This window comes from Bubalus kerabau, chromosome 18 (assembly GCF_029407905.1).
Source record: "Bubalus kerabau isolate K-KA32 ecotype Philippines breed swamp buffalo chromosome 18, PCC_UOA_SB_1v2, whole genome shotgun sequence".
In the NCBI taxonomy this organism is placed as follows: domain Eukaryota; kingdom Metazoa; phylum Chordata; class Mammalia; order Artiodactyla; family Bovidae; genus Bubalus; species Bubalus kerabau.
In genome coordinates, this window is record NC_073641.1 from 35,402,547 (window position 1) to 35,427,975 (window position 25,429).

Consider the following 25,429-nt stretch of genomic DNA (forward strand, 5'->3'; position numbering starts at 1 on the left):
AAAAACTGGAAATAGAACTGCCATACAATGCAGCAATCCCACTGCTGGGCATACACACTGAGGAAACCAGAAGGGAAAGAGACACGTGTACCCCCAATGTTCATCGCAGCACTGTTTATAATAGCCAGGATATGGAAGCAACCTAGATGTCCATCAGCAGATGAATAGATAAGAAAGCAGTGGTACATATACACAATGGAGTATTACTCAGCCATTAAAAAGAATACATTTGAATCAGTTCTAACGAGGTGGATGAACCTGGAGCCTATTATACAGAGTGAAGTAAGCCAGAAAGAAAAATACCAATACAGTATACTAATGCATATATATGGAATTTAGAAAGATGGTAACAACAACCCTGTATGCGAGACAGCAAAAGAGACGCAGATGTATAGAACAGTCTTTTGGACTCTGTGGGAGAGGGAGGAGGGGAATGATTTGGGAGAATGGCATTAAAACATGTATAATATCATATAAGAAACGAATCGCCAGTCCAGGTTTGATGCAGGATACAGGAAGCTTGGGGCTGGTGCACTGGGATGACCCAGAGGGATGGTATGAGGAGGGAGGTGGGAGGAGGGTTCAGGATGGGGAACACGTGTACACCCGTGGCGGATGCATGTTGATGTATGGCCAAACCAATAAATATTGTAAAGTAAACATAACAATAATAATAATTTAAAATTAAAAAAAATAATAATAAAAAAATAAAATTCAACATTTATTTAACACCTTCTTTGTTCTAGACACTCCTGGGTGTTGGGATGCAAGTAAAAAGGAATTCACCAGGCTTTTCATACATTTTACAATCTAATAGGAAAGAGTGTGAAGATAGATCATTGCAATTCAGCAGTATAACTGTCATGATAGATAAAAGCTGAGAGTACCAGAGTACCAGAAGAGAGGAAGCACTAGAGGTACCAGATGATCTAGCCCCTGCCTCCCTCCCCAGTACCATCTCCAGCCATTCTCTTACCAGCTGCTTACGCCCTAGTCATACTGGATCACTTACCTAAATCAAAGGTCAATCTTTTTGCCATCTCCACTGACTTTGCAGATAGTTTTCTCAACCTCAAAGGGGTTTCTCTACTTCTCGCCTACTTGTCCTTCAAAAATCAGATCATATATTATCTTCTTTCAAAAACCACCCCTCCCCCACAAACTATGCTGTATGGCCTTCATCTGCGTCCTAATAGCAAGCATGGCACAAAACTGTCCTGCTAGCCCATCCCACTATGCTTTTGATCCAATGCAACAAACGTTTGTTGAGAGTCTACTATGTACTACACACTCCAGATGAAAAAAATAAAAGAAATAAAATCCACATCTTCAAGGAATTCACAGTCTACCAAGAGACACCCAGGGCAACATATACGTCAGATTACAGATGATACAACACACATGGAAAACATGGAAAGTCGTTTGTTAAGTAGCTTTATTAGTTGGGTGTTTAGGGAAGGTTTCCCTAAGGAGGCATTGTCTGACTTGGGTTTTGAAATTAAAATAGGAGTTTGAGAGGTATTGTTGAGAAACACTCCTAACACAGGAAGTTTTTATGTACTATTCTGCCCATAAAACTAAGAATTTTGAGGGAAGAGGCTGTTTCATTCTACATTCGTAACCCTCATTTCTGTATCTGAACGTAACAAAAATAATAAATGCTTGCTAAAAGTTGTTGAATTAACCTGTCTGCACAAGTGCAACACAGTGCATGCCTGCTAAGTTGCTTCAGTTGTGTCCAGCTCTCTGAGACTCTATGGACCATAGTCCACCAGGCTCCTCTGTCAACAGGATTCTCCAGGCAAGAATACTGGAGTGGGTTGCCATGCCCCCTCCTCCAGGGAATCTTTCCAAATCAGGGATTGAACCCATGTCTCCTCCATCTCCTGCAGGAGATGTAGGAGGGTTCTTTACCACTAGGGTCACCTGGGAAGCCCAAGACAAGAGGTCAAATAATATCTAATCCAAAACTGTGTTCAGTCCCCTATGCATATGGATGACCTGTATCACTCCTTAATTAACTAATCTTGTAAACATAAAAATAATTTGGGCAGTAATATTGTTTTTGCCTGACTTGTCTTTATTCTAGTCTCCTTCTATATCTTAACCAAAAATGCAATATCAGGAACTGTTTGGGCCTGTCAATAGCCATGTTTCTTTTCAAAGAGTATCCCCATCTTTATTGCTGGATGCCACCCATGCATTTGAAAGAATGATAGTTGAGTATGCAAATAATATGCCAATAAAAATCCAACTGATTTGGGGAAAACTGGTATCAGATCAGATCAGTTGCTCAGTCGTGTCCGACTCTTTGCGATACCCATGAATCACAGCACGCCAGGCCTCCCTGTCCATCACCAACTCCCGGAGTTCACTGAGACTCACGTTCATCGAGTCAGTGATGCCATCCAGCCATCTCATCCTCTGTCGTCCCCTTCTCCTCCTGCCCCCAATCCCTCCCAGGAAAACTGGTATAGGCTAATATAAATGCAATACAATTCAACAAGTATATACTGAGCAAGTTAAACAAATAACGTTTGAATTCACCCTCTGTGTGCTGAGCCTATGAGAAGCAAATACCTGAGAAACACCTGAAACGTTCTCCACATCCCTCTTCTGTTGGACATCCTTGAGTAGGTTTACATGGTTGTGTTTCAAAAGCACTTCCCACACAGGAATGGCCGCCATACTGTCCATAAACAGCAATTGACCGCCTGCGAGTCTAAATACAAAACAAACACATTTCCAGTATCTCCAGGTTCCTTTATCTGAGAAATAAAATCTGAGATAAGTTAATACATTTGGAGAAATGACATTCATAAAATTTTTCTGGTGTACTACAGAAGTAAAATGTCCAAAATCAATGAATCCAGAAACCCATTTGTCTTTGAGTCTGGTGACACTTGGGTTATTATTTCTAGAGCACTCCCAGTTTATATTTATGCTTAGGGTTGAGTGAAAAAAAAATAGTGAATCTTTAAGAATTCTGGATAGAACTATAAGCAAATAGATCACAATACAGAATAATTCATTTTTCACCAAAGCAATGTACCAAGGGTTAACTAGAAAAGGTGAAGTGAATTTTGCTGGAGGAAAAGTATGGGTACTAGAAAGGGGAGCTAAGATGAAGTGGAGTTAGGGAAACCTTTAGAAAAGTGGTGGAAATTGATTTGAGCTGAACCTTAAGCCTTCTTCAGGAAGGCAAAACAGTCCAGAGAGAGATAGATAAAGGCTACCATGAAAGTCAAATTTACAAAACAGAAGCCTAAGTGGTCCACAGATGAAGGTACATCTACAATGAAACTTCACTGGAAATCCAAAATCACTGATCTGTGAAATTAGAAATATATCAAATGCACCTGCTGGGGGTGGGGATAAAAAAAGTTAGGGGAAATCACTAAGCCAAATGTGAGAACTAATTCATCCTAAACTTCATTTACTCAATATGAAGACATGTATCTAGTGTTTAAACAAAAAGAAAGATCTACAAAATCCTTTTCCTCTCCAAAGGCAATCAAAGGTACATCTTTTAAGCCTCTTATCCATTTATTAATCTTACCCATTAATAAAAATGGGCAAAATCTGAGATTCCAGAAAGTTTAAACCTTGAGCAAAGACCAACAGGGAAGACTATATATATATATATAAACCAAGTTTGCATCTATTCATTCATCCTAAATTGAGACGACATGTAATTTGAACTTTGAGCAGGTCTGCGTCAGTCTGGGCCTGGTTCTGGCACATTTGATTGCACCTAAGCAGAGAAGTCATGGAGGAATGAGTGAGGAATGGAGCTCAGTACAGTTTCTCAGCTAAGTTTTTAGTTTGTGTATTTAGTAGAAGACATCTCTTATACGTGGCTTAGAAATGTGTGTTTTTCTGAAGTTCCAGAGCACAGACTGTGTTGGTGTGTAAGTAATGTTTTCCTTCTCCACAGACACCAGCATGACCTTGATGGCTGCCTACTCTCAGCATCTCATTCTCACCTGTCAAATTCTGATCTCATGACCTCATTTTCATTTTCACTTGTCTCCTTCTGGATGAAAATTCTGTTTTTATAATCTGAGCATGATGACCTTCCCTCAAAACAATTACTCATATGAAAAGTACCTTCTATCTACCTCTATTTAATGTTCTTTCTTAACTTGTTTTTAAATTCTAAAAGTGCTTCCTGAGGTTGGTGTTTGTTTGAATTTTGTCTTGTTATTCATGTACCTATTTGCCTGTAATCAGAGTTGTCATCTATTATATTTGCCAGAAGCCAAATTCTACACTTGTGTAATTTATTTTGCAAATACCTCTCATGTAGATACTAAATAAATGCTTGAAAATTGTGATAATGATGATGCTTCCAAACATAAATTATCTTCTATAATATGGTTCTTTTAGTACTTCTAAATGATTTTTAAACACACATTTTTATCTAAATTGAACCACTTTTAAAATGCTTTATGAATATCAAATCATGTTGTATACCTGAAATTAATGTTACATGTCACTGTATCTCAGTAAAAAAAAATTTAGTCATTCAAATGTTCAGAACCTTTGAAACAGCATTATATTTTTTAAAGTATCCTAAGATGATCATCAGAAAAAAGACATATTTATATACAAAAATGTTCATTAAAGTTTCATTCATAATTACAAAATATGTAAGTAAACTAAATCTCAAACAAGAAAATGGATAAAGAAGATTGGTATATTCATATAATGGAATATACAATAAGAAAATGGATAAAGAAGATTGGTATATTCATATAATGGAATGTAATACAGCTGTTGAAATGCATACTGATAACATAATATTAAGTTAAAATAGTAGAATACAAAATCATGAACAAATGACCCTATTTTAAAAATCATTAGCACACAGAAAGACTAAATACTAAAATGCTAGTATATTGATTTCTTCTAAATGGTAGAATTATGAGTAGCATTTTCTTTATACTCTTCTATGTTCTTTCCAATGAATAATTTATAATAAGGAAAAAGTAGACATTTTAAGGGTGCTCTATAAGCTCCAAGTCAAGTCAGGTTTTTTATTTATATTACTTTTGTACTAAACTTTAAAACATTGAAAAATGTTTGACTTTTCATGGTCATTCACTATCTGTTAGGTAAAATGAAGCAACGATTTTGCTACTCTTAGTGTTTGTTTCAAATGAAAAGTTGAATCCAGGAAATATGAAATTTTGAATTACTTACTGACTTCATTTCAAGCTATTCTATTTCTCTGATAATGAAAGAATAAGTGAGTAGCTTTTAGCTTCTCTCCCATGTATATTTCTAGGCTCAAATGTAAGATTTAGAAAAGTTCTTCAAGAAAAATGAGAAAGCAAAAAAATTTTACAACAACATTAATTATTAAATAAATCATACTTTTCCCCTTCAGAATTACTAATTACATTTTCAAAAACCATACAAAGTAACATTCAAAAGCTAATGTCATTTTGTTCATACCTAAGCTATTTTGGCATATGAATAAAAAATACAAAGTTTTCACATGGTCCTACCTGAGTCTTGGTACAACCATTGCATTCTGACCAAGGAGCATAGGAACCCCATTGGCAGTTGATTGGCGAGGAGGCACTGTCATAGTGTTGAATTGTCCATTATAAAGCCGACAGAAACGTAAGAGAGAAGACAAACAATAGTCAAGAATAGTCAAAAGCAGTCAAAAATTGTGAAGCAATTTTTGCTTCACCAAAAGGATCTCAAAATACATTTAAAAATATCTAGGAAGGGCTCACTTTTTCAGAGATTTGTTAAATATCATTTATAAGATATCTAGAATGTTCCAGGCACTATTTAGACCCTAGAGCTATAGACATAAAAGAGATAGGCTAGGACATCCCTGATGGTACAGTGGATAAGAACCCACCTGCCCATGCAGGGGAAGCAGCTTCCACCGCTGGTTGGGGAAGATTCCATTTGCCTCTGAGCAACTAAGCCTGCAAGAGGCAACCGCTGAGCCCACAGGCCACAACTAACTGAGCCCGAGTGTTGCAACTACTGAAGCCCGAGCGCCTAGAGCCTGTGCTCGGAAGCAAGAGAAGCCACCAAAATGAGAAGCCTAAGCATGCCAACAAAGAGTAGCTCCTGCTCACCCCTAGACAAAGCCTGTGTGCAGAAACGAAGACCCAGAGCAAACAAAAATAAAATAAATAAATAATGTTTTAAAACGAGATAGTATACTGATCAGAGAAGTCAATGGCACTTTTGCCTAGAAAATCCCATGGACCGAGGAGCCTGGTAGGCTGCAGTCCATGGGGTCGCTAGAGTCGGACACAACTGAGCTACTTCACTTGCACTTTTCGCTTTTGTGCATTGGAGAAGGAAATGGCAACCCACTCCAGTGTTCTTGCCTGGAGAATCCCAGGGACGGGGAAGCCTGGTGGGCTGCCGTCTATGGGGTCGCACAGAGTTGGACACGACTGAAATGACTTAGCTTAGCAGTATACTGATCATTGATAGAGGAAAGGAAGAAGACATAGATGTATAAACAAATAATTATAACAATAATATGATCACAGTGTGACTGTGACCAGCACATTCTCAGTCACTAAGTCATGTCCCACTCTTTGCCACCTCATGGACTACAGTCTGCCAGGCTTCTCTGTCCATGGGATTTCTCAGTCAGGAATACCTGAGTGGGTTACCATTTCCTTCTCCAGGGAATCTCCCCAACCCAGGGATGGAACCCAGGTCTCCTGCCTTGACAGATGGACTCTTTACCACAGAGCCACCAGGGAAGCCCCATGATCACAATGCAATATAGCTAATTAGATAAATTTACTAACAGAATTGTGTACATTATGATGTGTTGTGGAAATACAGATAAGAGAATGTCCAGAGGAGGGGTATAAGTGAGAACATAGGGAAGGAAGGTTTTACGGCCTTTAAGTGATTCTGGATGATGAAGAGCTATACAGAAATTTAACTGAGAGACAGTAAGCTGTAAAATGACCACATGAGAGGTAGGAAACCAAAATCTGGCAAAGGCTAAATGGATGAGAACTTAATTCTACACGCTCCCCCTGTTTATTGAGGCCACTTTCTCAAGCACACACCCAAGTACAACAGGGGCAAGCTGAGCTCAAATAATTCCACTCAGATAAAATACATGTGGAAAATGGTGAGCTGACTCACAATGCTTACAATGCAGAAAATCTTGCGATGTTTTTAATCTTCAGGTTTCTTCCTCACAGGGAATAAAATAAAGTAAAGTAAGAATAAGAATAAAACATGCTTATTCTATCATTGTCTTTTCTGAAAATGTGGAAAGAAGCAAAGTGTGTGAGGGAAAAACATGCTCACACTGCAATGTAAAAATCAGACCATAGTTTCCTCAAAATAAATGAAATAACTGTTAATGATTTCCATACACAATCCAAAAATATTCTCACCTTGAAAAAACTTGAAACTCTCCTATAAATCCCACCAAGAAGAATAAAGTTATTGCCTAGGAGGGAAAAAAAAAAAATAAAGCAATATTTGAGCTTGCATTGCTTTAATGAGTCAAAAGTGAATACATTTGTACAAATCAAGATTTGTGAGTTGGGAATAAAAAGAGTGAAAAAATCATGGAGAAGCTCGATGATTCTGCTCATCTTACAATTTTTCATTTTAAATTAAATTTTAATTAAATTAAATTTAATTTAAATTAAAAGTTTAATACAATTATCTTGAGCTTACCTCCTACTGTTCATTTCTGTAAAGACTACTAGGCACTAGATGATATCATAGACAAATAAATTGGAAAGACTCCCTAAAAATATTCACAAACATTTTTCTAGGGTCCCATCATCTTTTATTCCTTAATCCACACTCCTTTCTAACTTTGGTACCATGAGAATGCCGGAATAGAGAAAGCCTAGAAAGAGCAGTTCCAAGGGTTGAGAAGGTAAAAGGAACCAGTTTCCTAAATGGAAAAATCAAAAGTGGAGGTGCATCATTAGCCAAAGGAATCAAGATGCTCATCACAATCCCTAGCTTTATAGGTGGTACCCAAACACAACAGAGGCCTTTTATAATCATCTTTATGTGATAGGGCAGCCTAAATACTGAGCATCTGACAGGCTACAAAATTGTATGCAAAATGTAATTATATTTCATTTGAAAATCAAATGTGTCTTAAAAACAAATCTAGAAAGAAACATAATAAAGGAAAATAGTTTATTTCTGGTTGTGAAATTATAGGTGACTTTCATTACCTCATTTTTACTTTTATGTATTTTCCTACTTTGACAATTGAAAGTGTAAGGGAATACAATTCAAATTTGTACTAGAGACTCTAAGAATATTAAATGCATTCAGTTCATAACCTAATATGTGCTATGCTGTGCTCAGTTGCTTCTGTTGTGTCCAACTCTTTTCGACCCAATGGACTGTAGTTAGCCCAGGCTCCTCTGTCCATGGAATTCTCCAGGCAATAATACTGGAGTGGGTTGCCACGCCCTCCTCCAGGGGATCTTCCCAACCCAAGGATCAAACCCACATCTCCTGCATTGCAGCCGGATTCTTTACCCTTGAGCCACTGGGGAGGTCCATATCCTGGAATAAAAGTTCTTAAATCATTTTACCCCACATTTTAACAGGCCAGTATTCTTTCTCTTCTCTTGACCTCTCCAAATCTCTTTTCTCTCTGTAGTTGTGGAATGGTTTCTCATCATTTCTCCCAGACCCTTCCACTCACTTTCTTAAATCACTCCTTCTCTTGTTAGTATCTTCCTTTCAGTTATAAAATACTAGTTACCTACTTCTGCCTTTTATAGTTCTACAAACCTTTTAGCTTATATTCTGATTAGCATACCATAAGGGTTGAGAAGTAACATAGCCGTGAGCACCCCAGAAATGTGAACAACGGTGGGAGAGGCTATAGATACTTTTCTGATTTTTCAACAAATATGCACATAATGTAAAGCAACAACTTTAAAAGGTTCTTTAGTTCTTAATTTTAAACTATACCTTTTTTTTCTTTTTCAACACTATATCTTTACTTGTGCTGTGTCAACTCATTTTTCCTACCCTTGGACAAGTCTATCTCACAACTTTATTAGTCACTCTCAGTCCCTAATAGGGGCTTCCCTGGTGGTTCAGACAGCAAAAAATTTGCCTGCAATGCAGGAGACCCGGGTTTGATCCCTGAGTCAGGAAGGTCCTCTGGAGAAGGGAATGACTACACACTCCAGTATTCTTGCCTGGAGAATGCCATGGACAGAGGAGCCTGGGGGGGTAGCAAAGAGTCAGACACAACTAAGCAACGAACACTTTCAGTCTTTAATGTCATCACATTTTCAGAAAATAAAAATTCTGAAACAATCTAATAGTAAAATTTCAATTTATCATCCAATTTTAAATATCTCTCCTATTCCCCAGTTCCTGTGGGAGGGGTGGCATCCACTTCAAAATCCCTCCCTTTTATTCTCCTGCTTCCCTTCCCCACCTCCCCAGGATGCCTCTGTCTTCTTCAGAGTCAGAGTGGCAGGAGTAAGAGGGCAAGAGCACAAAGGCTCTTGCTCGATCGATGCAGCCAGAGTCTGGTGATGGTAAATCAGACTGTGCTGAATGTTTGAATGCCAGCTGTCTGTCCCTCACAGTGTTTTCATCATTCTTTGAATATCACTCCTTTGGACATCTACAACCACTGTCCTCTGCCACAAATGATTCATCCCTTTGTTCATTTCTCTTGACTCTCACCATTGTCTGCTTACTGATACTACCTATTGGGGTTGCTTCATCCTGCAAGTGTCTCTCAGGGAGTCCCTGACAACCCAAGCCAAGCTCTTCTCCAAAAGTCCACATCTGATCCATGGGATACCTGCATATCTTCTTGTCCTGTCAGGATGTAACTGATACTGTTATGTTGACTTTGCTAAACGCAGGGCAGTCAACCAGTCTGTTCTTTTAGATTTTCTCAAATGCGAGTAGGGTGTATGTCCCCCTCCTCCAATGGACATAAACTTGCCTACTCTTGAGGATGGAGATGGCCAAAGGGTCACCAAACAAATTTAGGACTACTTTTTGGTAACATTGAATTGAATGTGCAATATTTCACTGTAAAATGTGAGGCTACTGAGCACCTCTTATTCTTGGCCTTTGACTCTCAGCCAAAACAGGCATCATGAAAAAAAAAATCCATCTTAACATTCTACCACATATTTTTTTTTATGTCAATGAAGTTTTAGGATATTCACTTTCACCAGAACTAATTTTGCCACTATTTTCCACATGTGCTATGTGCTCTGGCATGTCCGACTCTTTGTGACCCCATGATCTGCACCCTGCCAGGCTTTTCTGTCCATGGGGATTCTCCAGGCAAGAATACTGAAGTGGGTTGCCATGCCCTCCTCCAGGGGATCTTCCCAGCCCAGGGATCAAACCCAGTTCTCCCACATTGAAGGCAGATTCTTTACCAACTGAACCACCAGGGAAACTCATTTCCTCATATACATATTATAACCCATGAAGATCTGCTTATCACTAGTTCATGAATTATACAAGCTGAATCTTTTAACCAAAAGAATTTCTTGAAAATTGGCTAGCTGGGTACCTGGAAATGAAGCAGTTATCATTCCTTGCCTTTGGAAAGAGTATCTCATCAAATGGACATGACAAAACAATTACAAATTAATAAACAAATTAATGACAGAAATAGACATACATCTGAGTTAACTCTATAAAAGAATTCCTTAGTTGAAAAGATAGAGGACTTCCCTGGTGGTCCAGTGGTTACAAATCTGCCTGCCAAAGCAGAGGACATGAGTTCAATCCCTGCTCTGGGAAGATCCCACATGCTAACAGGCAGTTAAGCCGGTGCACCACAACTAGAGAAAGCCCTCACACAGCAACGAAGACCCAGCACAGCCATAAATAAATAAATAAAATTTGAAAAAAAAAAAAAAAAAAAGATATGGTATCTTGGCAGTGTGTAATATAGCTAAGCTGGGGCCACATTTCCCAGAATTCTCTTCTCTTCTTCTTTACGACTGAATAAGCATTAGCTCTGCCTCCTTCCTCTAACATTTTCCAAATACAACCACTCTCTCTATGGTTCTAATTTCTCCACATCTGGCCTTTTACATTTGTCTGTTGAACCATGAGCCCATCTAGGGTAAAAATAAAACACTATTTTCTGTAGCATGTACTGGGTTCCAAATGTCCAAATTCCAGAGGAAAAAACTATAGAAAAATTCAATCTAATTTCTTAAGATACCCTAATTAATAGTTGATCAATAAATTTAGAACATAGGGCACCATACAGATGAAGAAGGAGGTAGATTTTTAAATAAATCTTCTTGCATCTTTGTTAGAAATTAACATCAATTTGTAACACTAGCAATAAAGAAATGCAAAATGACATAATAATATGATTGAGTACTTAGTAGCCATTTGAAGCATGTTATAGCTTGATCAATGACAGAATAACATGCTTATGATATAATGAGTAAAAAGATTCAGATCTAGATTGATAAAAATGTCATAAAATATATCTTACACATATTCATTTTAAAGTCTGAAAAGAAATAGATTAAAATGTTAACAATGGCTATCTCCAAGTGGAGAAATAATAGATATTATCTTCTTTTTGAACTTAATTACCAAGATGGTAGTGCTATAATCTGGCAAGGGGCATTTTTAAAAGACACAAAGACCATCACAGTATAATTGGTAGAAGATGGGTGATAACATCAGGTCAGCTCTGGGTGTGGTGAGGAAGCCGAGAGACCATCATCTGAGACATCATTGTGCTTGACTACATCCCAGCTGCATGAGAATCATGCTTCAGGTTTACAAACCCCAGGTTCATCTCAGTCCAGGGATGAGAGAGTGAAGGTCTGGACCACAGTTAGATCAAAGCAAAGCCCTTTTTGCTCTAAAGTCTTGAAACACTTCAGAACCAATTATATCCTATCCAATGGATACAAAGAGTACCAGTGGAATCCTGGGACCACCTCTCTGAATTCAGTTCACATGAATCGGGGAAAAGACAGAAGAATAGTCCTTCTTAAAGGCCAGACTTGGAAACCATAGTGTATCACAAAAGCATACCCTTCATATTTACTGTAAAAATATGAGTCTCTACTCTCAAATATAGGTGAGAACTCTGAATGCAGTTCACAAAGAAATCATTTATTTGTTGATATTTTATCAACCAACTGAAAGATAAAAGTAAATATATTAACCCGGTAGAAAAATATCATAATAATCAATGACTATGAACCCATCTTTAAATACAAAACAATTATTAAGATGTCTCATCATAAAATAAATAAGGAAATTGACTGATAGTTAATACAAATATTAGGAGAAAGTATACTAGCTAGATGACTCTAGGAAAGGCATCCTATCCTAAGTTATCAAATGTTCTAAATTTTTAAATAAAAATACAAAACAGACTGATAGAGATTAGAATATATCATAATTCTAACTTTGTATGGTTACTTGGCATTCTAGCATTATAACATTAGACAAATCAACTTTGTGATTTGTGTTTAATTTTCAATGACTTAATTAAATGCAATTTTGCACATAAAATACTCAAGACCCATGTTTCCATCCTCCTCCATCCCCCTGGAAAGTGAGCACAGATTCAGTATTGTAGTTAGGCAGCATAGTGACAGCAGAAGCAATGTAGCAGCTGACAGGGGCGAGAAATTACTGCTCCAGCATTAGAATGTAAAATTTTAAAAGTTTAAATACAAAACTTTGCAATAATAAAATTGCAGTAGCAGGTTCAACTTATGTTTACATCCCAGAAATATAGTTTATGATAGTTATATCTATCTTTGGTCCAAAATTTTTTTTTTCTTAACATTCAGCCATTTGCATTAGGCCAATATGTGTTTTTGGTAACTCTTTAGCTTCACGCCATTTATCTGTATCTTCTGCTCTTACAATCCTGATCCTTTCATCCAGATTCCAAATTCTAAAGTTCCAAGTTTCCAGATTCACTGTTCTATAAAGCTGTTCAGTTCAGTTCAGTCGCTCAGTCATGTCCGACTCTTTGTGACCCCATGAATCGCAGCTTGCCAGGTCTCCCTGTCTATCACCATCTCCTGGAGTTATAAGTCAAATCACAGGGATTCATTGCATGACTCCAAATCAAACAAACAAAATACATTGGAGAGAATTTTTCCCTAAGAAATAACAGTTGTGTTATTGTATTTCTTAACAGCTTTCTTGGGACTTTCATAAACACTGCTTCCAATCTCTGATTCCCAGACCTCTAAACCAATAAAATAAACTACAAGAAAAGAAAAAGAAATTCACTTCAGCTGAATTGTTAAATATATTTAATTAAGGATTTCTTAAAAGTCACCCTCAGAACTTTCTCTTTTCTATTTTCCCATGTATTTTCTTTTTTTTTTTTTAATTTATTTGTTACCTAAGTAAACCTTACTCCCTTTAGAGTTAGCTCTGTTCACAAAAGTAATGAAGTTATTATCTTACCTTCATGTTTGGGAAAACATTCAGGGCAGCAGAGAGAAGGAAAATGTCCTCCTCCAGCGCCCAGTGAATTTTCAACAGCGGGAAGAGGCCAGCAGTCTACTCCCCGCCTGTCTCTCCCTGCTGGGGATTCACTTGGCATTCATATATAGAGCAAGCAGTTCCGAGACTTTGCTCCGACCCCCACTGGGTTCTCTGGGGACACTGAGAACCTGCCCTGTACTTAGTCTGTGTCTTGAAACCAGATGCATCTTATCAATTTGCACAGGCCTTAGCTACAGTCAGCTGGGACTGTTTGGAAGCATAGCTCTGAGGAAACATCTGTAAATCAAGAAAAGCAGAAAATATTCTCACTTCAATGTTTAAGTGGTTTTCAACCAAAGGAGACTCTGTGTGAGACGAGCATAAGCGTCCTTCCTGTTTTAATTTATCACACAAAGCAGATGTGTTCATGATTCTCTAAAAAGGGGTTATACAGCAGACTTTGAGATTAGGCGCTGTGGAAGAAAAAACTTACATGCCATTCTGTCACTCAAAATGGAAATGGAAATTCTAGAATGGAATCGTGTATGTGTGTGTGGCCTAACACAATATAATATACATTTCTTCATGTGAAGAATGATCAAAAAGAGCATTGTGTTTTGCAAACATATTTAAAGGCATCACTAATTACTCCCAAGAATTTCCCTTAACCCTATGATATTCAGATCAGTCCTTTGGAAAGTTCTAGTCACAGTCATCATTTGTGTCTACTTTGTCTTCTTCAGTTGCCTTGTCTTATTGTGCCAGATCCTCACTTTCCATGGCTTTGCATTGATTCTAGCAGGTCTCCAACATCATTTTCACAGATTTCATGAAAGGCTACACTTTTGCAAGATTTCAGATTTTCTATTGAAGTCGAGCTACAGTTTTATTTGCATGATTTGGCCAAATATTCTGATACTTGCTGTTAGGACATTATGGGGAGGAAAGACATAAGCATGAAGTGGGAAAGGAAATTTGAATTTAGAGTAATTTTATAATTAAACATTCCATTAGTGACTATTTACCAGTTGTAATATTTTTTCTTTTTATATCTAAAATGTCTGAATAATAAAGAATGACCCCCCACACACACTCTCCCTTTATAAATTAATGGTGATCTTCCAGAGACAAAACTTTCCCATCTTTTGTTCAAGCCATTAGTGATTTGTGTGGAAACAAATTTTTGCCACTGAGAACCGGATGCTGATTCCTGAAAGATCTTTTTTTAATTCAGCTCCAAGTGCACGAATTCCAAATGTCGTGGACTCTCCTTAAGCATGCAGTGTGCATTTCCAGGTTCAGTGGCTGTCTTAGTTTGAGTTTCCCCAGAAGCAGATTCTGAGACAAGAATTCAATTGCAAGGGGCTTGGGAGTTTTTCTGCTTTGGGGGTTTTGTTGTGTTTTGGGGGGTTGTTTTGTTTTATGAAATGAAGCGATCCTAGAAAGCACTGCTGAAGGATGAGAAAGTGAGACTGAGAAGGAAAGGAAGTCAATAAAAGGTATTTTAGCATGCAAGATCCATGTGTGTGCTAAGTTGCATCAGTCATGTCCAACTCTGTGTGAGCCTATGAACTATAGCCACCAAGTTACTCTGTCCATGGGATTCTCCAGGCACATGTACTGGAGTGGGTTGCCATGCAGGGGATCTTCCCTCCCCAGGGATTGAATCCACATCTCTTCTGTCTCCCGCATTGGCAGGCGGGTTCTTTATCACTAGTGCCACCTGGGAAGCCCAGCATGCAAGATCTTAAGACAATTATAGCTCAGTCCCAGTGAGGAAATGTGGGAAATACTGAAGAGCACATTTCAGTTATTCCAACGAAGGGCTTAGCCTATATACACCAACACTTTGTTCATCAATGGTTAAGGGTGGCTCCTGGACTCACTGAATCTCTGGCATTTCCAGTTTGAACTAAGTGTAGGTTGAACACACATCTATAGTCAGGAAAAAAAAAGACTTCCAGTAGAAAGTTTCAGGTATTTTCAGTATTTTAGGTATTGGACACGACTGAAGTGACTTAGCAGCAGCAGCAGCAGAATATCAACAGCACCTCCCAAAGTAGTTTTCCCATTCATTCACTCATGCATTCATTCATTTGTTTATTCTAAATTCAACAAATATTTACAAAGGGTGCTTAATATGATAGGCTAGGAGCTTTGACAGATGGAAGCCTTGAGTAACATCCTTCTTTATCTTCATAGCGTATCCTTAGTACAGAGGATGAGTCATAAATACAATTGCAACTGCAATAATTTAGAATTTGCATTGTTCAGCTTCCAGAGACCGTATTGCAGAAATTAAATCTAAAAACTTCCTTTAACCAAGGGCTTTGCACTCACCCGTTTCCACAGCTTTGCTGTCTTATGAACAGTGTTTTTTCTTTCTAGAATTTCAATGGAGAGCCATTGGAACAAGTTTCAAGTATAGGTGGAAGCCACACTGTGACAGATTTGATTACCAGCAAAAGCTGTGTGGACTTTATTCAAAGGATAATGGGAACTCACCCTTTGCAAGTTTTAAGGAAAGAATCAAAGTGATGCTTTAGGATGATTTAAACACTGGTAGTGTGCAGGCTACATGGAAAGGATAAGGAGGGGAAGTAGAAAGTGTGATTTGGAATTTATTTCAGTAATCAGGCAAGGGGCAATCGAGGCCTCTTTTGAGAAGAGAAAGACAAAGGACCAGAGGTTTCATAGGGTTTAGTGATTGAAAGTAATCTCGTGTCTGATTGACTGAGAAAACTGGAAGAATTTAAGAACAAATTAATGAAGGAAGGAAATAGGAAATTGAAGAGAAAAAAGTGGTTTTAGAAAAGGGACATTTTTTATTTTGGAGAAAGTATCCAACACAGAACTGGAAATGTAGATGTCTTTGGAAAAAAGTATCTTGGCAGAGGGTACATAACTAAAGTCATAGGAAGCTCATCACAATGAAGACTAAAACCACAAGAAATGCCCCTATTCTGGAGCAGGAAGAAGGAGAAAAGCCAAAAACGGAGGGAGCGAGGTTACAGAAGGAGAAGGAAAACCAAACAATTCATTGTCAAGCCAGCTGAGGGAGATTTCAAGGCCAGGCCAGCCAGTGAAGACAAATGCCATATGGAGGTGAAAGAGAGGGAATATTAAGGGAAGACCACACCGCCCAGCAATTAAAACATAATGTAAACATTGTGGATAAACTGAAGGCAGAGTTTCCCCACACATTTTCCACTCTAGTGCTACAAAACACATTCAGGAAAAATAATTTTGCAGCTGATTGTAACAAGCTGTGTATATTATGGGCTTCCCGGGTGGCGCTAGTGGTAAAGAAACCACCTGCCAATGCAAGTTAGATGTAAGAGACGTGGGTTCCATCCCTGGGTGGGGAAGATCCCCTGGAGTAGGGAATGGCAACCCACTCTGGTATTCTTGCCTGGTGTCTACCCCTAGCAAATGCTCAGCCCTAGATTCACAAAGTGCCACGCACAGGGCAATGTCAATTAAGTGTTCTGAAAGTCTGACACCAAGTAAAACTTTTTCAAACTAGAATTTCCCAAATTCATGTGACCACAGAACATGTATTTCTAACAATGCTCAAAGCTGGTAAATGTGACAGGCTTTGCAAAATTGTGTCTGAGCCAACACTGGATTGATAGAAGGGAAAGCCGATTTTTGCCAGTCTGTGGAAGAGACTGAAAGCCACACTTGCAGACTTCTCTCCTCTTCTCCTGCCAGACACAAGAGTTAGCTTGTGTTCTGTCCCCCACTAGCCCCCAGTTTCTGAGGTGGCACTTTAAAATCTGTTACTATCCCCAAACCCTCATGAAACAATTATTAGACCATTGATGATATCAAGAAGCGGTTCTGCTCCATCTCAGAGAGATACTGGAAAACATTTTAACAAGCGTGTTTCAGTTACTAGCCATTTTGTTTTGTTCTGAATTGTTCCAACAGACTCCACTTACTCTGGGGAACAAACTCACTGGGGAAGAATAAAGCCTCCTTTTCTTCTGTTAAGCCTGATAAGGTCAGAATGGAAACTGCCAGAAGTGGGCATAAAGAAGCAACAGCACCCCCTAGTGGCAAGCATGCTCCAGTCCCTGGAATCGAAGAATAGCATTTGGCTCGGGAGTTAACCCATTCACAGGGAAAGAGAAACTGAATCTTCTTAGGCTCCAGGTCAAGGGCTTGTGAAGCCTAATAAGTACTCCTAATAGGAGCCTAATAAAATCTAATAAAGCCTAATAAAATCTCTCTTTCCATTACAGTTTCACTATGTGAATACTTTGAGAATAGAAAATGATTGCTAGTCAATGCCCTAGATAGAGGAGGATTTCAGCAAAATATTTACTGTTAAATGCTTTATCCTTACACCTAAATTTGTTCATAAAAGTGAGGTCGCTAGATAATATCCTCTGTTGGTATCAAGTCCTTCATAAGGATGTTAAGGTTTAAGTAGATTAAGAGTATGAACAGGGCTTCACACCTCCCTTTTGGAAGAGAGGTTCTGACCCTACAACCCTGGACACATCTTTGCTCTGGTGGTCCCAATGACTGCAGGAAGTGATAAGACATTTTGTCATGATGGTTTTCAGCGCTTGCTGAATTTAGAAGAGGACCTGTATTTCTCTGAATTCTAGTAGTCACCTGGGGTTTTCAGTTCTCTGCAGTATGTGGCAGGAGCCTGTAAGCCTAAAAAACATTTCATTCGGTTTAAATTTGAATTAAATCAAACAGTGCTAAGAAAGATGATATGAAATGCAAAGATCTCTGTGATCAACAGCTAATCAACACCTGCTAGTATCACAAATGACAAATTAGGCATGAGGTGCCTCTGAATGAAGGAACATACCACCACCATCCGTGTTCCTGCTGGAGGGACCAAACCTGAATCTGATCAAGCCTCTCAATGAGTTTGCAGAAAGCTCTGAGGACAGAGAAGCAGACAAAACAGCACCACAATATGCAAACAGCAACATGCAGACTAGGAGAAACTACAAGCCAAACACCCAGGACCCAGAGATTGTTTGCGTTTCCTGAGCCACACAACAACTGTATCAACCTAGGGAGGTGTATCAACCTAAGCTGTATCAACCTAGAGAAGGGAGATGGGAGGGAGTTTCAATCATGTTGAGGTTTGACAGAAAACAGCAAAATTCTGTAAAGCAATTATCCTTCAATAAAAAAATTAATTAATTAAAAAAAAACACCCAGGACCTTTAATAGATTGTGAATCATACAATCCAGGAAGAATGAGACTAAATCACAATGTCCAGGGATGCCCTTTAAGTGATAAAGCTATAGAGAAATGCAGGTGAGATTGTCATTAAATCAGTTGGAGGTAGCATTGGAGGATGAGGCGGGTATGACTGAGATGGACACAGGGAGTAGCTACTGGATGACTGAGTTTTTTTGCCTGGATGGAGGTTATAGGGTAACAACTCATAAAATGTATTATGTCATATGTTGATTTTCTGTACATGAGTTTCATTTAACAATAAAAGTAATTTCAAAAAAATTTTTTTAAAGAAAAGAAAAAGATTTCTGTGGCTCTACTCTGTAAAATCCTGCAGAAGAAGGGTGAATATCAAAGGCAAGGTCATTTTCTGATCTTCACTTTAAACTTGTGGTGCCCAAGTAAAAAAGGTGATTTTTTTTTCAGACCAAGAGTTCAGCATATTATGCCCTAAAGTGAAAGTCAATCACTTTCAGAAAATGTCAGTCTATCCCATAATTTTAAACATTACTTCCTTAAACTGTCTTTATTTTCTTAATATTTATTCATTTATCTGGATAGAATGAGTCTTAGTTGTGGCCTGCTGGCTGTGGGATCTACTTCCCTGACCAGGGATCAAACATTGGAAGCATGGAGTCTTAACCACTGGACCATCAGGCAAGTCCTTTAAAGGGTCTTTAAACAGTCTTTAAAAAGATATAATTTTATATCAGAGTCATCATTACATACTCCATAGGTTAAGAAAGAATAAAAGGATGAGTGATGAAAAGGAATAAAATCCTGAATTGTACAAATTTTTCAAATGTTTGCAGTAAAATCTTAGAAACCAATGGAAAACAGTTATAAACATATAACTAGAGACTCAAAAAGTAGGAATTTCCCTGAAAGCAATAAAAGGTACTAATTTGTATTTCACTAGTACAAGTATCGGAGAAGGCAATGGCACCCCACTTCAGTAATCTTGCCTGGAAAATCCCATGGATGGAGGAGCCTGGTGGGCTGCAGTCCATGGGGTCGCTAAGAGTCGAACACGACTGAGCGTCTTCACTTTTGCTTTTCACTCTCATGCATTGGAGAAGGAAATGGCAACCCACTCCAGTGTTCTTGCCTGGAGAATCCCAGGGACGGGGGAGCCTGGTGGGCTGCCGTCTATGGGGTCGCACAGAGTTGGACACGACTGAAGTGACTCAACAGCAGCAGTGCAAGTATGTGCTGACGGTCTATGTTCAATTCTTGAGCAAGTTGTTTAGCCTCCTTAATCTTCTTGCTTCCTTATCCAAAAAGTGGAAACAATATCATCTAACTCAAAGGGTTGCTATATTAAATGAACCCAAGTAAAGCAATCAGCACTGCATCTGGAATATAGTAAACTGAGTCCAAATAAACGTAAGCTAGTATACAAAAGATTAGAAACAAGCCAAATATTCGTCAGCAGTGGATTTGTTAAATAACTCATAGCATACATATTAAATGAAATATTTTGCAGCTATTAAAGAAGTTTCCTATGCAATGATATGGAAAGATATACAAAATGCACAAGAAGAAAAGAACGATACAGAACAATAAGTTACTTTGGGATGAAAAGGAGGAAGGAAAATAAGAATATATTGGGAAGGGGGGTCTCTGCACATCCCCAGGGCAATGCTGTTCTCTGGGTGTGTGAGGCTCACTGAGTGCCCAGGGAGAGGCAGGAGCAGAGCTCTGCACCACTGTGGAAGTGGACTGTGCTTCAGTTTAGTCTGTGTACCCAGATGATTTTCATCCACCTTGGGTGGTTACCCGCTTCGATCATAAACACTGCTGCTTGTTATATATGAAAGTTGTTAAGAAAGTAAATCCTAAGAGTTCTCATCACTAGGAAAAAAATATATTTTCTACTTCTTTACTTTTTATCTATATGAGATGAGGGATGTTCACTAAATTTTGATAATCATTTCATGATGTATGTAAATTAAATCACATGCTATACTCCTTAAACCTGTACCGTGTGTGTGTGCTCAGTCGTTCAGTCGTGTCCAACTCTTTATGACCCTATGGACTGTAGCCCATCAGGCTCCTCTGTCCATGGCATTCTCCAGGCAAGAATACTGGAGTGGATTGCCATTTCCTCCTCCAGGGGATCTTCTCCACCCAGAGATGGAACCTGTGTCTCCTTGCATTGGCAGGCGGATTCTTTACCACTGAGCATTCTTTACCACCTGGGAAGCACTAAACTTATACAGTGCTTTATAGCAATTATGTCTTAATAAAACAGAAGAAAAAAAAGACATTTTAAACTAATTAATTTTAAAAGAATATATTTTCTTTAAAAAAAATAATATATTTACATACATGTTTGTATTTGCATGAAGAAACTCTGAAAGGATATACAAGAAACTAATAAAAATTATGATCTAACTGGGGATGCATAGAAACAGGGACTGAGTTGTCAATTGAAAAAAAAAAGTACAAAACCTAAAATTTGAGAATTATGTTCTATTCAGAGGATGTTCTAAGGACTTAAGCCTGGAAGGCAGCCTCTCAGATGGCTCTGAGGAACTGCTCCAAAGAGGTAGAGGAGGATATATAGGAGTTCTGCAACATAAACCAGGTAGCTAGAACATCAAAAGATTACTGTTAAAGAAAATCAGACATCTAAAGTTATTGAATTTACCACTGTTTTGTGTATGGGAAGATTCAAGAGTGTGGGCTCATTGAAATCATCCCTTTGATATACACCTAGCTATCTAGAGCCAGTATCTTGTTTTCCTCCATCCTGAATCCCTCAGGGTGCACAGCTGGGGGTGACTGCAGGGGCTGCTGGCTTCTCGCTGCAGAATCCTGTTTTACTGATACGGCAGGCAACATTTTTCATCCACAAAGTAAAAAGATGGATTACACAGAAAAAGGTTACACAGAAAAAGAGATGGGACTAAGGCTTTATACCTTACATTAGTATATATTTTTAATATGTTGATGAATGCATTCAGATCAGATCAGATCAGATCAGTCGCTCAGTCGTGTCCGACTCTTTGCGACCCCATGAATTGCAGCACGCCAGGCCTCCCTGTCCATCACCAACTCCTGGAGTTCACTCAGACTCACGTCCATCAAGTCAGTGATGCCATCCAGTCATCTCATCCTCTGTCGTCCCCTTCTCCTCCTGCCCCCAATCCCTCCCAGCATCAGAGTCTTTTCCAATGAGTCAACTCTTCGCATGAGGTGGCCAAAGTACTGGAGTTTCAGCTTTAGCATCATTCCTTCCAAAGGAATACCAGGGCTGATGTCCTTCAGAATGGACTGGTTGGATCTCCTTTCAGTCCAAGGGACTCTCAAGAGTCTTCGCCAACACCACAGTTCAAAAGCATCAATTCTTCGGTGCTCAGCCTTCTTCACAGTCCAACTCTAACATCCTATTCACAAAAGAAATTTTAAATTATTTCATTTTATTTTGTTAGCTTCTATTACTTTTTCATCATGCGTGCATGCTAAGTCACTTCAGTTGTGTCCAACTCTTTGCAACCCCGTGGACCATAGCCCACCAATTCCTTTGTCCGTGGGATTCTTCAGGCAAGAACACAGAAGTGGGTTGCCACGCCCTCATTCAGGGGATCTTTCTGACCCAGGGACTGAAGCTGTGTCTCTTAAGTCTCCTGCATTGGTAGGCAAGTTCTTTATCATCAGTTCCACACTTGTTTGTTCATTCATTTGGTTGAAGGAACTGGGGTATGTGGTGGGGATACACACAGCCATGATAGAAACAGGAAACAGGAATCTTACTGGAATGGTTCATGGGCACCAGGGCCTAAAGGATGATCTGGATCCGAGGCAGATCTACTGATTTCTAGATCTTCACTTTAGTGCACTGCTGGTATATTTCCTTGATATTTACGTGACCATGTTTCCAGTGTATGCCCTTTAACAGGGAGCACATGCATGAAGGGCAATGATTGTATGTATTTAAATATACATATAGGGACTTTCCTGGTGATCCAATGGCTAAGACTCTGAGCTCGCAGTGCAGGGGCCCCAGATTCAATCCTTGCTCTGGGAACTAGAGCCACAACCAAGAGTTTGCAGGTTGCAACTAAAACCCAACACAGCCAGATAAACAAATACACTTACACACACACACACACATATATATAATAAGTTACTCATATTCATAAAGAAATCAGTTACACTCTCTTCCTGCTGGCTTTTCAGCTACTGGTATGGGCCTGCTTCTTGGGAGAAAATGTGGCTCGCCAGAAAGAGTAGCAGTCAAATTTTGTCTCAAATGTAGGTTTTATCTTTGCTATCTGTGTTATTCTGTTAAGCCTCAATTTTCTAACTTAAAGGATAGTGAAAACTTCTTTACAGGGTTGATGAAATTCAGAATGTATAAAATACACACTGCAGCGTCTTGAACACACATAGGCAATGAGCAATAAGTGAGTTTTTTTAAATATATGTGGGGCTTCCCTGGTGGTTCAGATAGTAATGAATCCACCTGCAGAGCAGGAGGCCCGGGTTTGATCCCTGGGTAGGGAAGATCCCTTGGAGAAGGAAATGGCAACCTACTCCAGAATTTTTACCTGGAGAATTCCATGGACAGAGGAGCCTGGTGGACTGCAGTTGATGGGGTCACAAAGAGTTGGACACGACTGCAGGACTAACACTTTCTTTTCTTAAATATATGCATAAGCACATGTGAGCCAAAGAAATTTTAGCAAAACAGTTGATCCAAAGATATTCCTCCAATAATATCAAGTTTGGGTGCTAAACTTCCTGAAAATAATCAAATCAACTCAGTTCAAGAGGAACCTGATTAACAATTTCCAGGGAGGCTACCAACTATCTGACATGAGATTCTAATGGGTCTGTGAAAATAGTCATTGGGGAACCCAGTGCTGTTTTACAGGTCTAAGTTGATATGATTTAAAATAAGAATGCACAGGCTTAACCAAGTATCGAGATCCTTTCCTTTAGGTTGAAATTAAGGCAACAAGCATTGAGATAGTGATGGCACAGCTCACCCAACGAGAAAGCCCATGAGAGTGGCATTATTATACCTTTGATGAGGCAAAAAGTGAAACCAGTTATGTTAGTAAGTGTTTTTAGTAAGTGCTTAAAAGAATTTTCGAAACATGTGGCTCAATGCAGGGTGAAATGAAGAGGGCACCTCATATGTGAAAACATCAGGAAGAACTCGGCAGAACATTTAGCACTTAACATAAAGTTGGTAAAGGTTAGTGGCTTCTCCTGTCAAGCCTATAAAGTGTGTGTGTGTGTGTGTGTGTGTGTGTGTGTGTGTTAGTTACTCAGTTGTGCGCGACTCTTTGCAACCCCATGGACTGTAGCCTGCTCCTTTGTACAAGGGATTCTCCAGGTAAGAATGCTGGAGTGGGTAGCCATTCCCTCCTCCAGAGGATCTTCCCAACCCATGGAACAAACCCAGGTCTCCTGCATTTCAGGCAGATTCTTTACCATCTGAGCTACCAGGGAAGTCCAAAGACTAAAGTGGGGAAACCTCAAATTGAGAAGTAGCCTTTCAACACTGTGCCAACACAGAAAGTAACCTCTCAGTTCACTGGGGAAATTGTGCAACACTTTTCAACTGTTTTAAAACAGACTCATGAAAATGGGCATACAGTTGATTTTTATCTACAGTGTGTCCCTTACTTCTCCTTCCCCAGAATAGACCCTGTGTTTTTGGCCAGAGTAGTTTGAGAAACATGTATTTTAATGGGTGCTGGAGTAGTTTTGGCCAGAGTAGTTTGAGAAACATGTATTTTAATGGGTGCCGGAGTAGTTTGAGAAATACATAAGTATATCAGTGCAATTCAGGGTGATAAGGAACCCCTGAATTGTTCTAGACTTTCTCTTCCTTCTCACTGTCTCCCACATCCAATTAGTCAACAAGTTGTCTAGAATGTACTTCTGGGTTATACATCCCTTCATTCTTTTCTACTGTTAATGTATAGCTAAGCCCTCCATTTCTCTTACTCCATATTCTTGTCTGGTATTCTTACTTGAAAGTGTTAGTCACTTAGTCATGTCTAACTCTTTGTGACCCCGTGGACTGCAGCCCATCAGGCTCCTCTGTCCATGGGATTCTCCAGGCAAAAATACTGGAGTGGGTAGTCATTCCCTTCTCCAGGGAATCTTCCCGACCCAAGGATCAAACTTGAGTCTCCACATTGCAGGCAGATTCTTTACCATCTGAACTACAACTCACCCTTTCAAAGTGTATAATTCAGTGGTTTAAAAAATATTTACTCACATGTGAAACCATCACCACTGTTTTAGAAGTCCTGTAACCATTAGCATTCACTTCCCATTTTCCATAACCTCTAGCCCCTGGAAACCACTAATATGTTTTCTGCCTCCATGGATTTGCTTTTCTGATATTTTATATAAATAGAATCATACAATATGTGGCTTTGGTGTCTCACTTTTTCACTTAGCATAATGTTCTTAATATTCACCCATGTTATGGTATGTATCAGTACTTTATTCCTTTTTATGGATGAATAATATTCTATGGCTGTGATGTATTTTGTTTATCCATTCATCAGTTGATGGACATTTGAGTTGTTTTACTTTCAGGCTGTTATAAATAATGCTGCTATGAATACTCTTATAGAAGTTTTTATATGGACACATCTCTCTAAGTCTTTTTAGGCTACTCCTAAGTATAGAATTACTGGGTCATATGGTAACTCTTTGCTTAACATTTTGAAGAACTACCAAACGGTTTTTAAAAACAGCTGCGTCATT

At 38.9% G+C, this 25,429-nt stretch overlaps 1 protein-coding gene across 1 annotated transcript in view; it reads right to left on the reverse strand.

Moving 5' to 3' along the window:
- C7 (complement C7) overlaps window positions 1–13,587 on the reverse strand; it is a 59,279-nt gene extending 45,692 nt beyond the window's left edge. The window contains exons 1-4 of the mRNA XM_055554613.1: window positions 13,453–13,587; window positions 7,407–7,462; window positions 5,514–5,589; window positions 2,581–2,722 (exon numbers count right to left, since the gene is read on the reverse strand). Of these exons, the coding sequence (XP_055410588.1) occupies window positions 2,581–2,722; window positions 5,514–5,589; window positions 7,407–7,462; window positions 13,453–13,458 (280 nt within the window). The 5' untranslated portion in view covers window positions 13,459–13,587. The remainder of the gene's footprint in view (window positions 1–2,580; window positions 2,723–5,513; window positions 5,590–7,406; window positions 7,463–13,452) is intronic.
- Window positions 13,588–25,429: the final 11,842 nt, after the last annotated feature.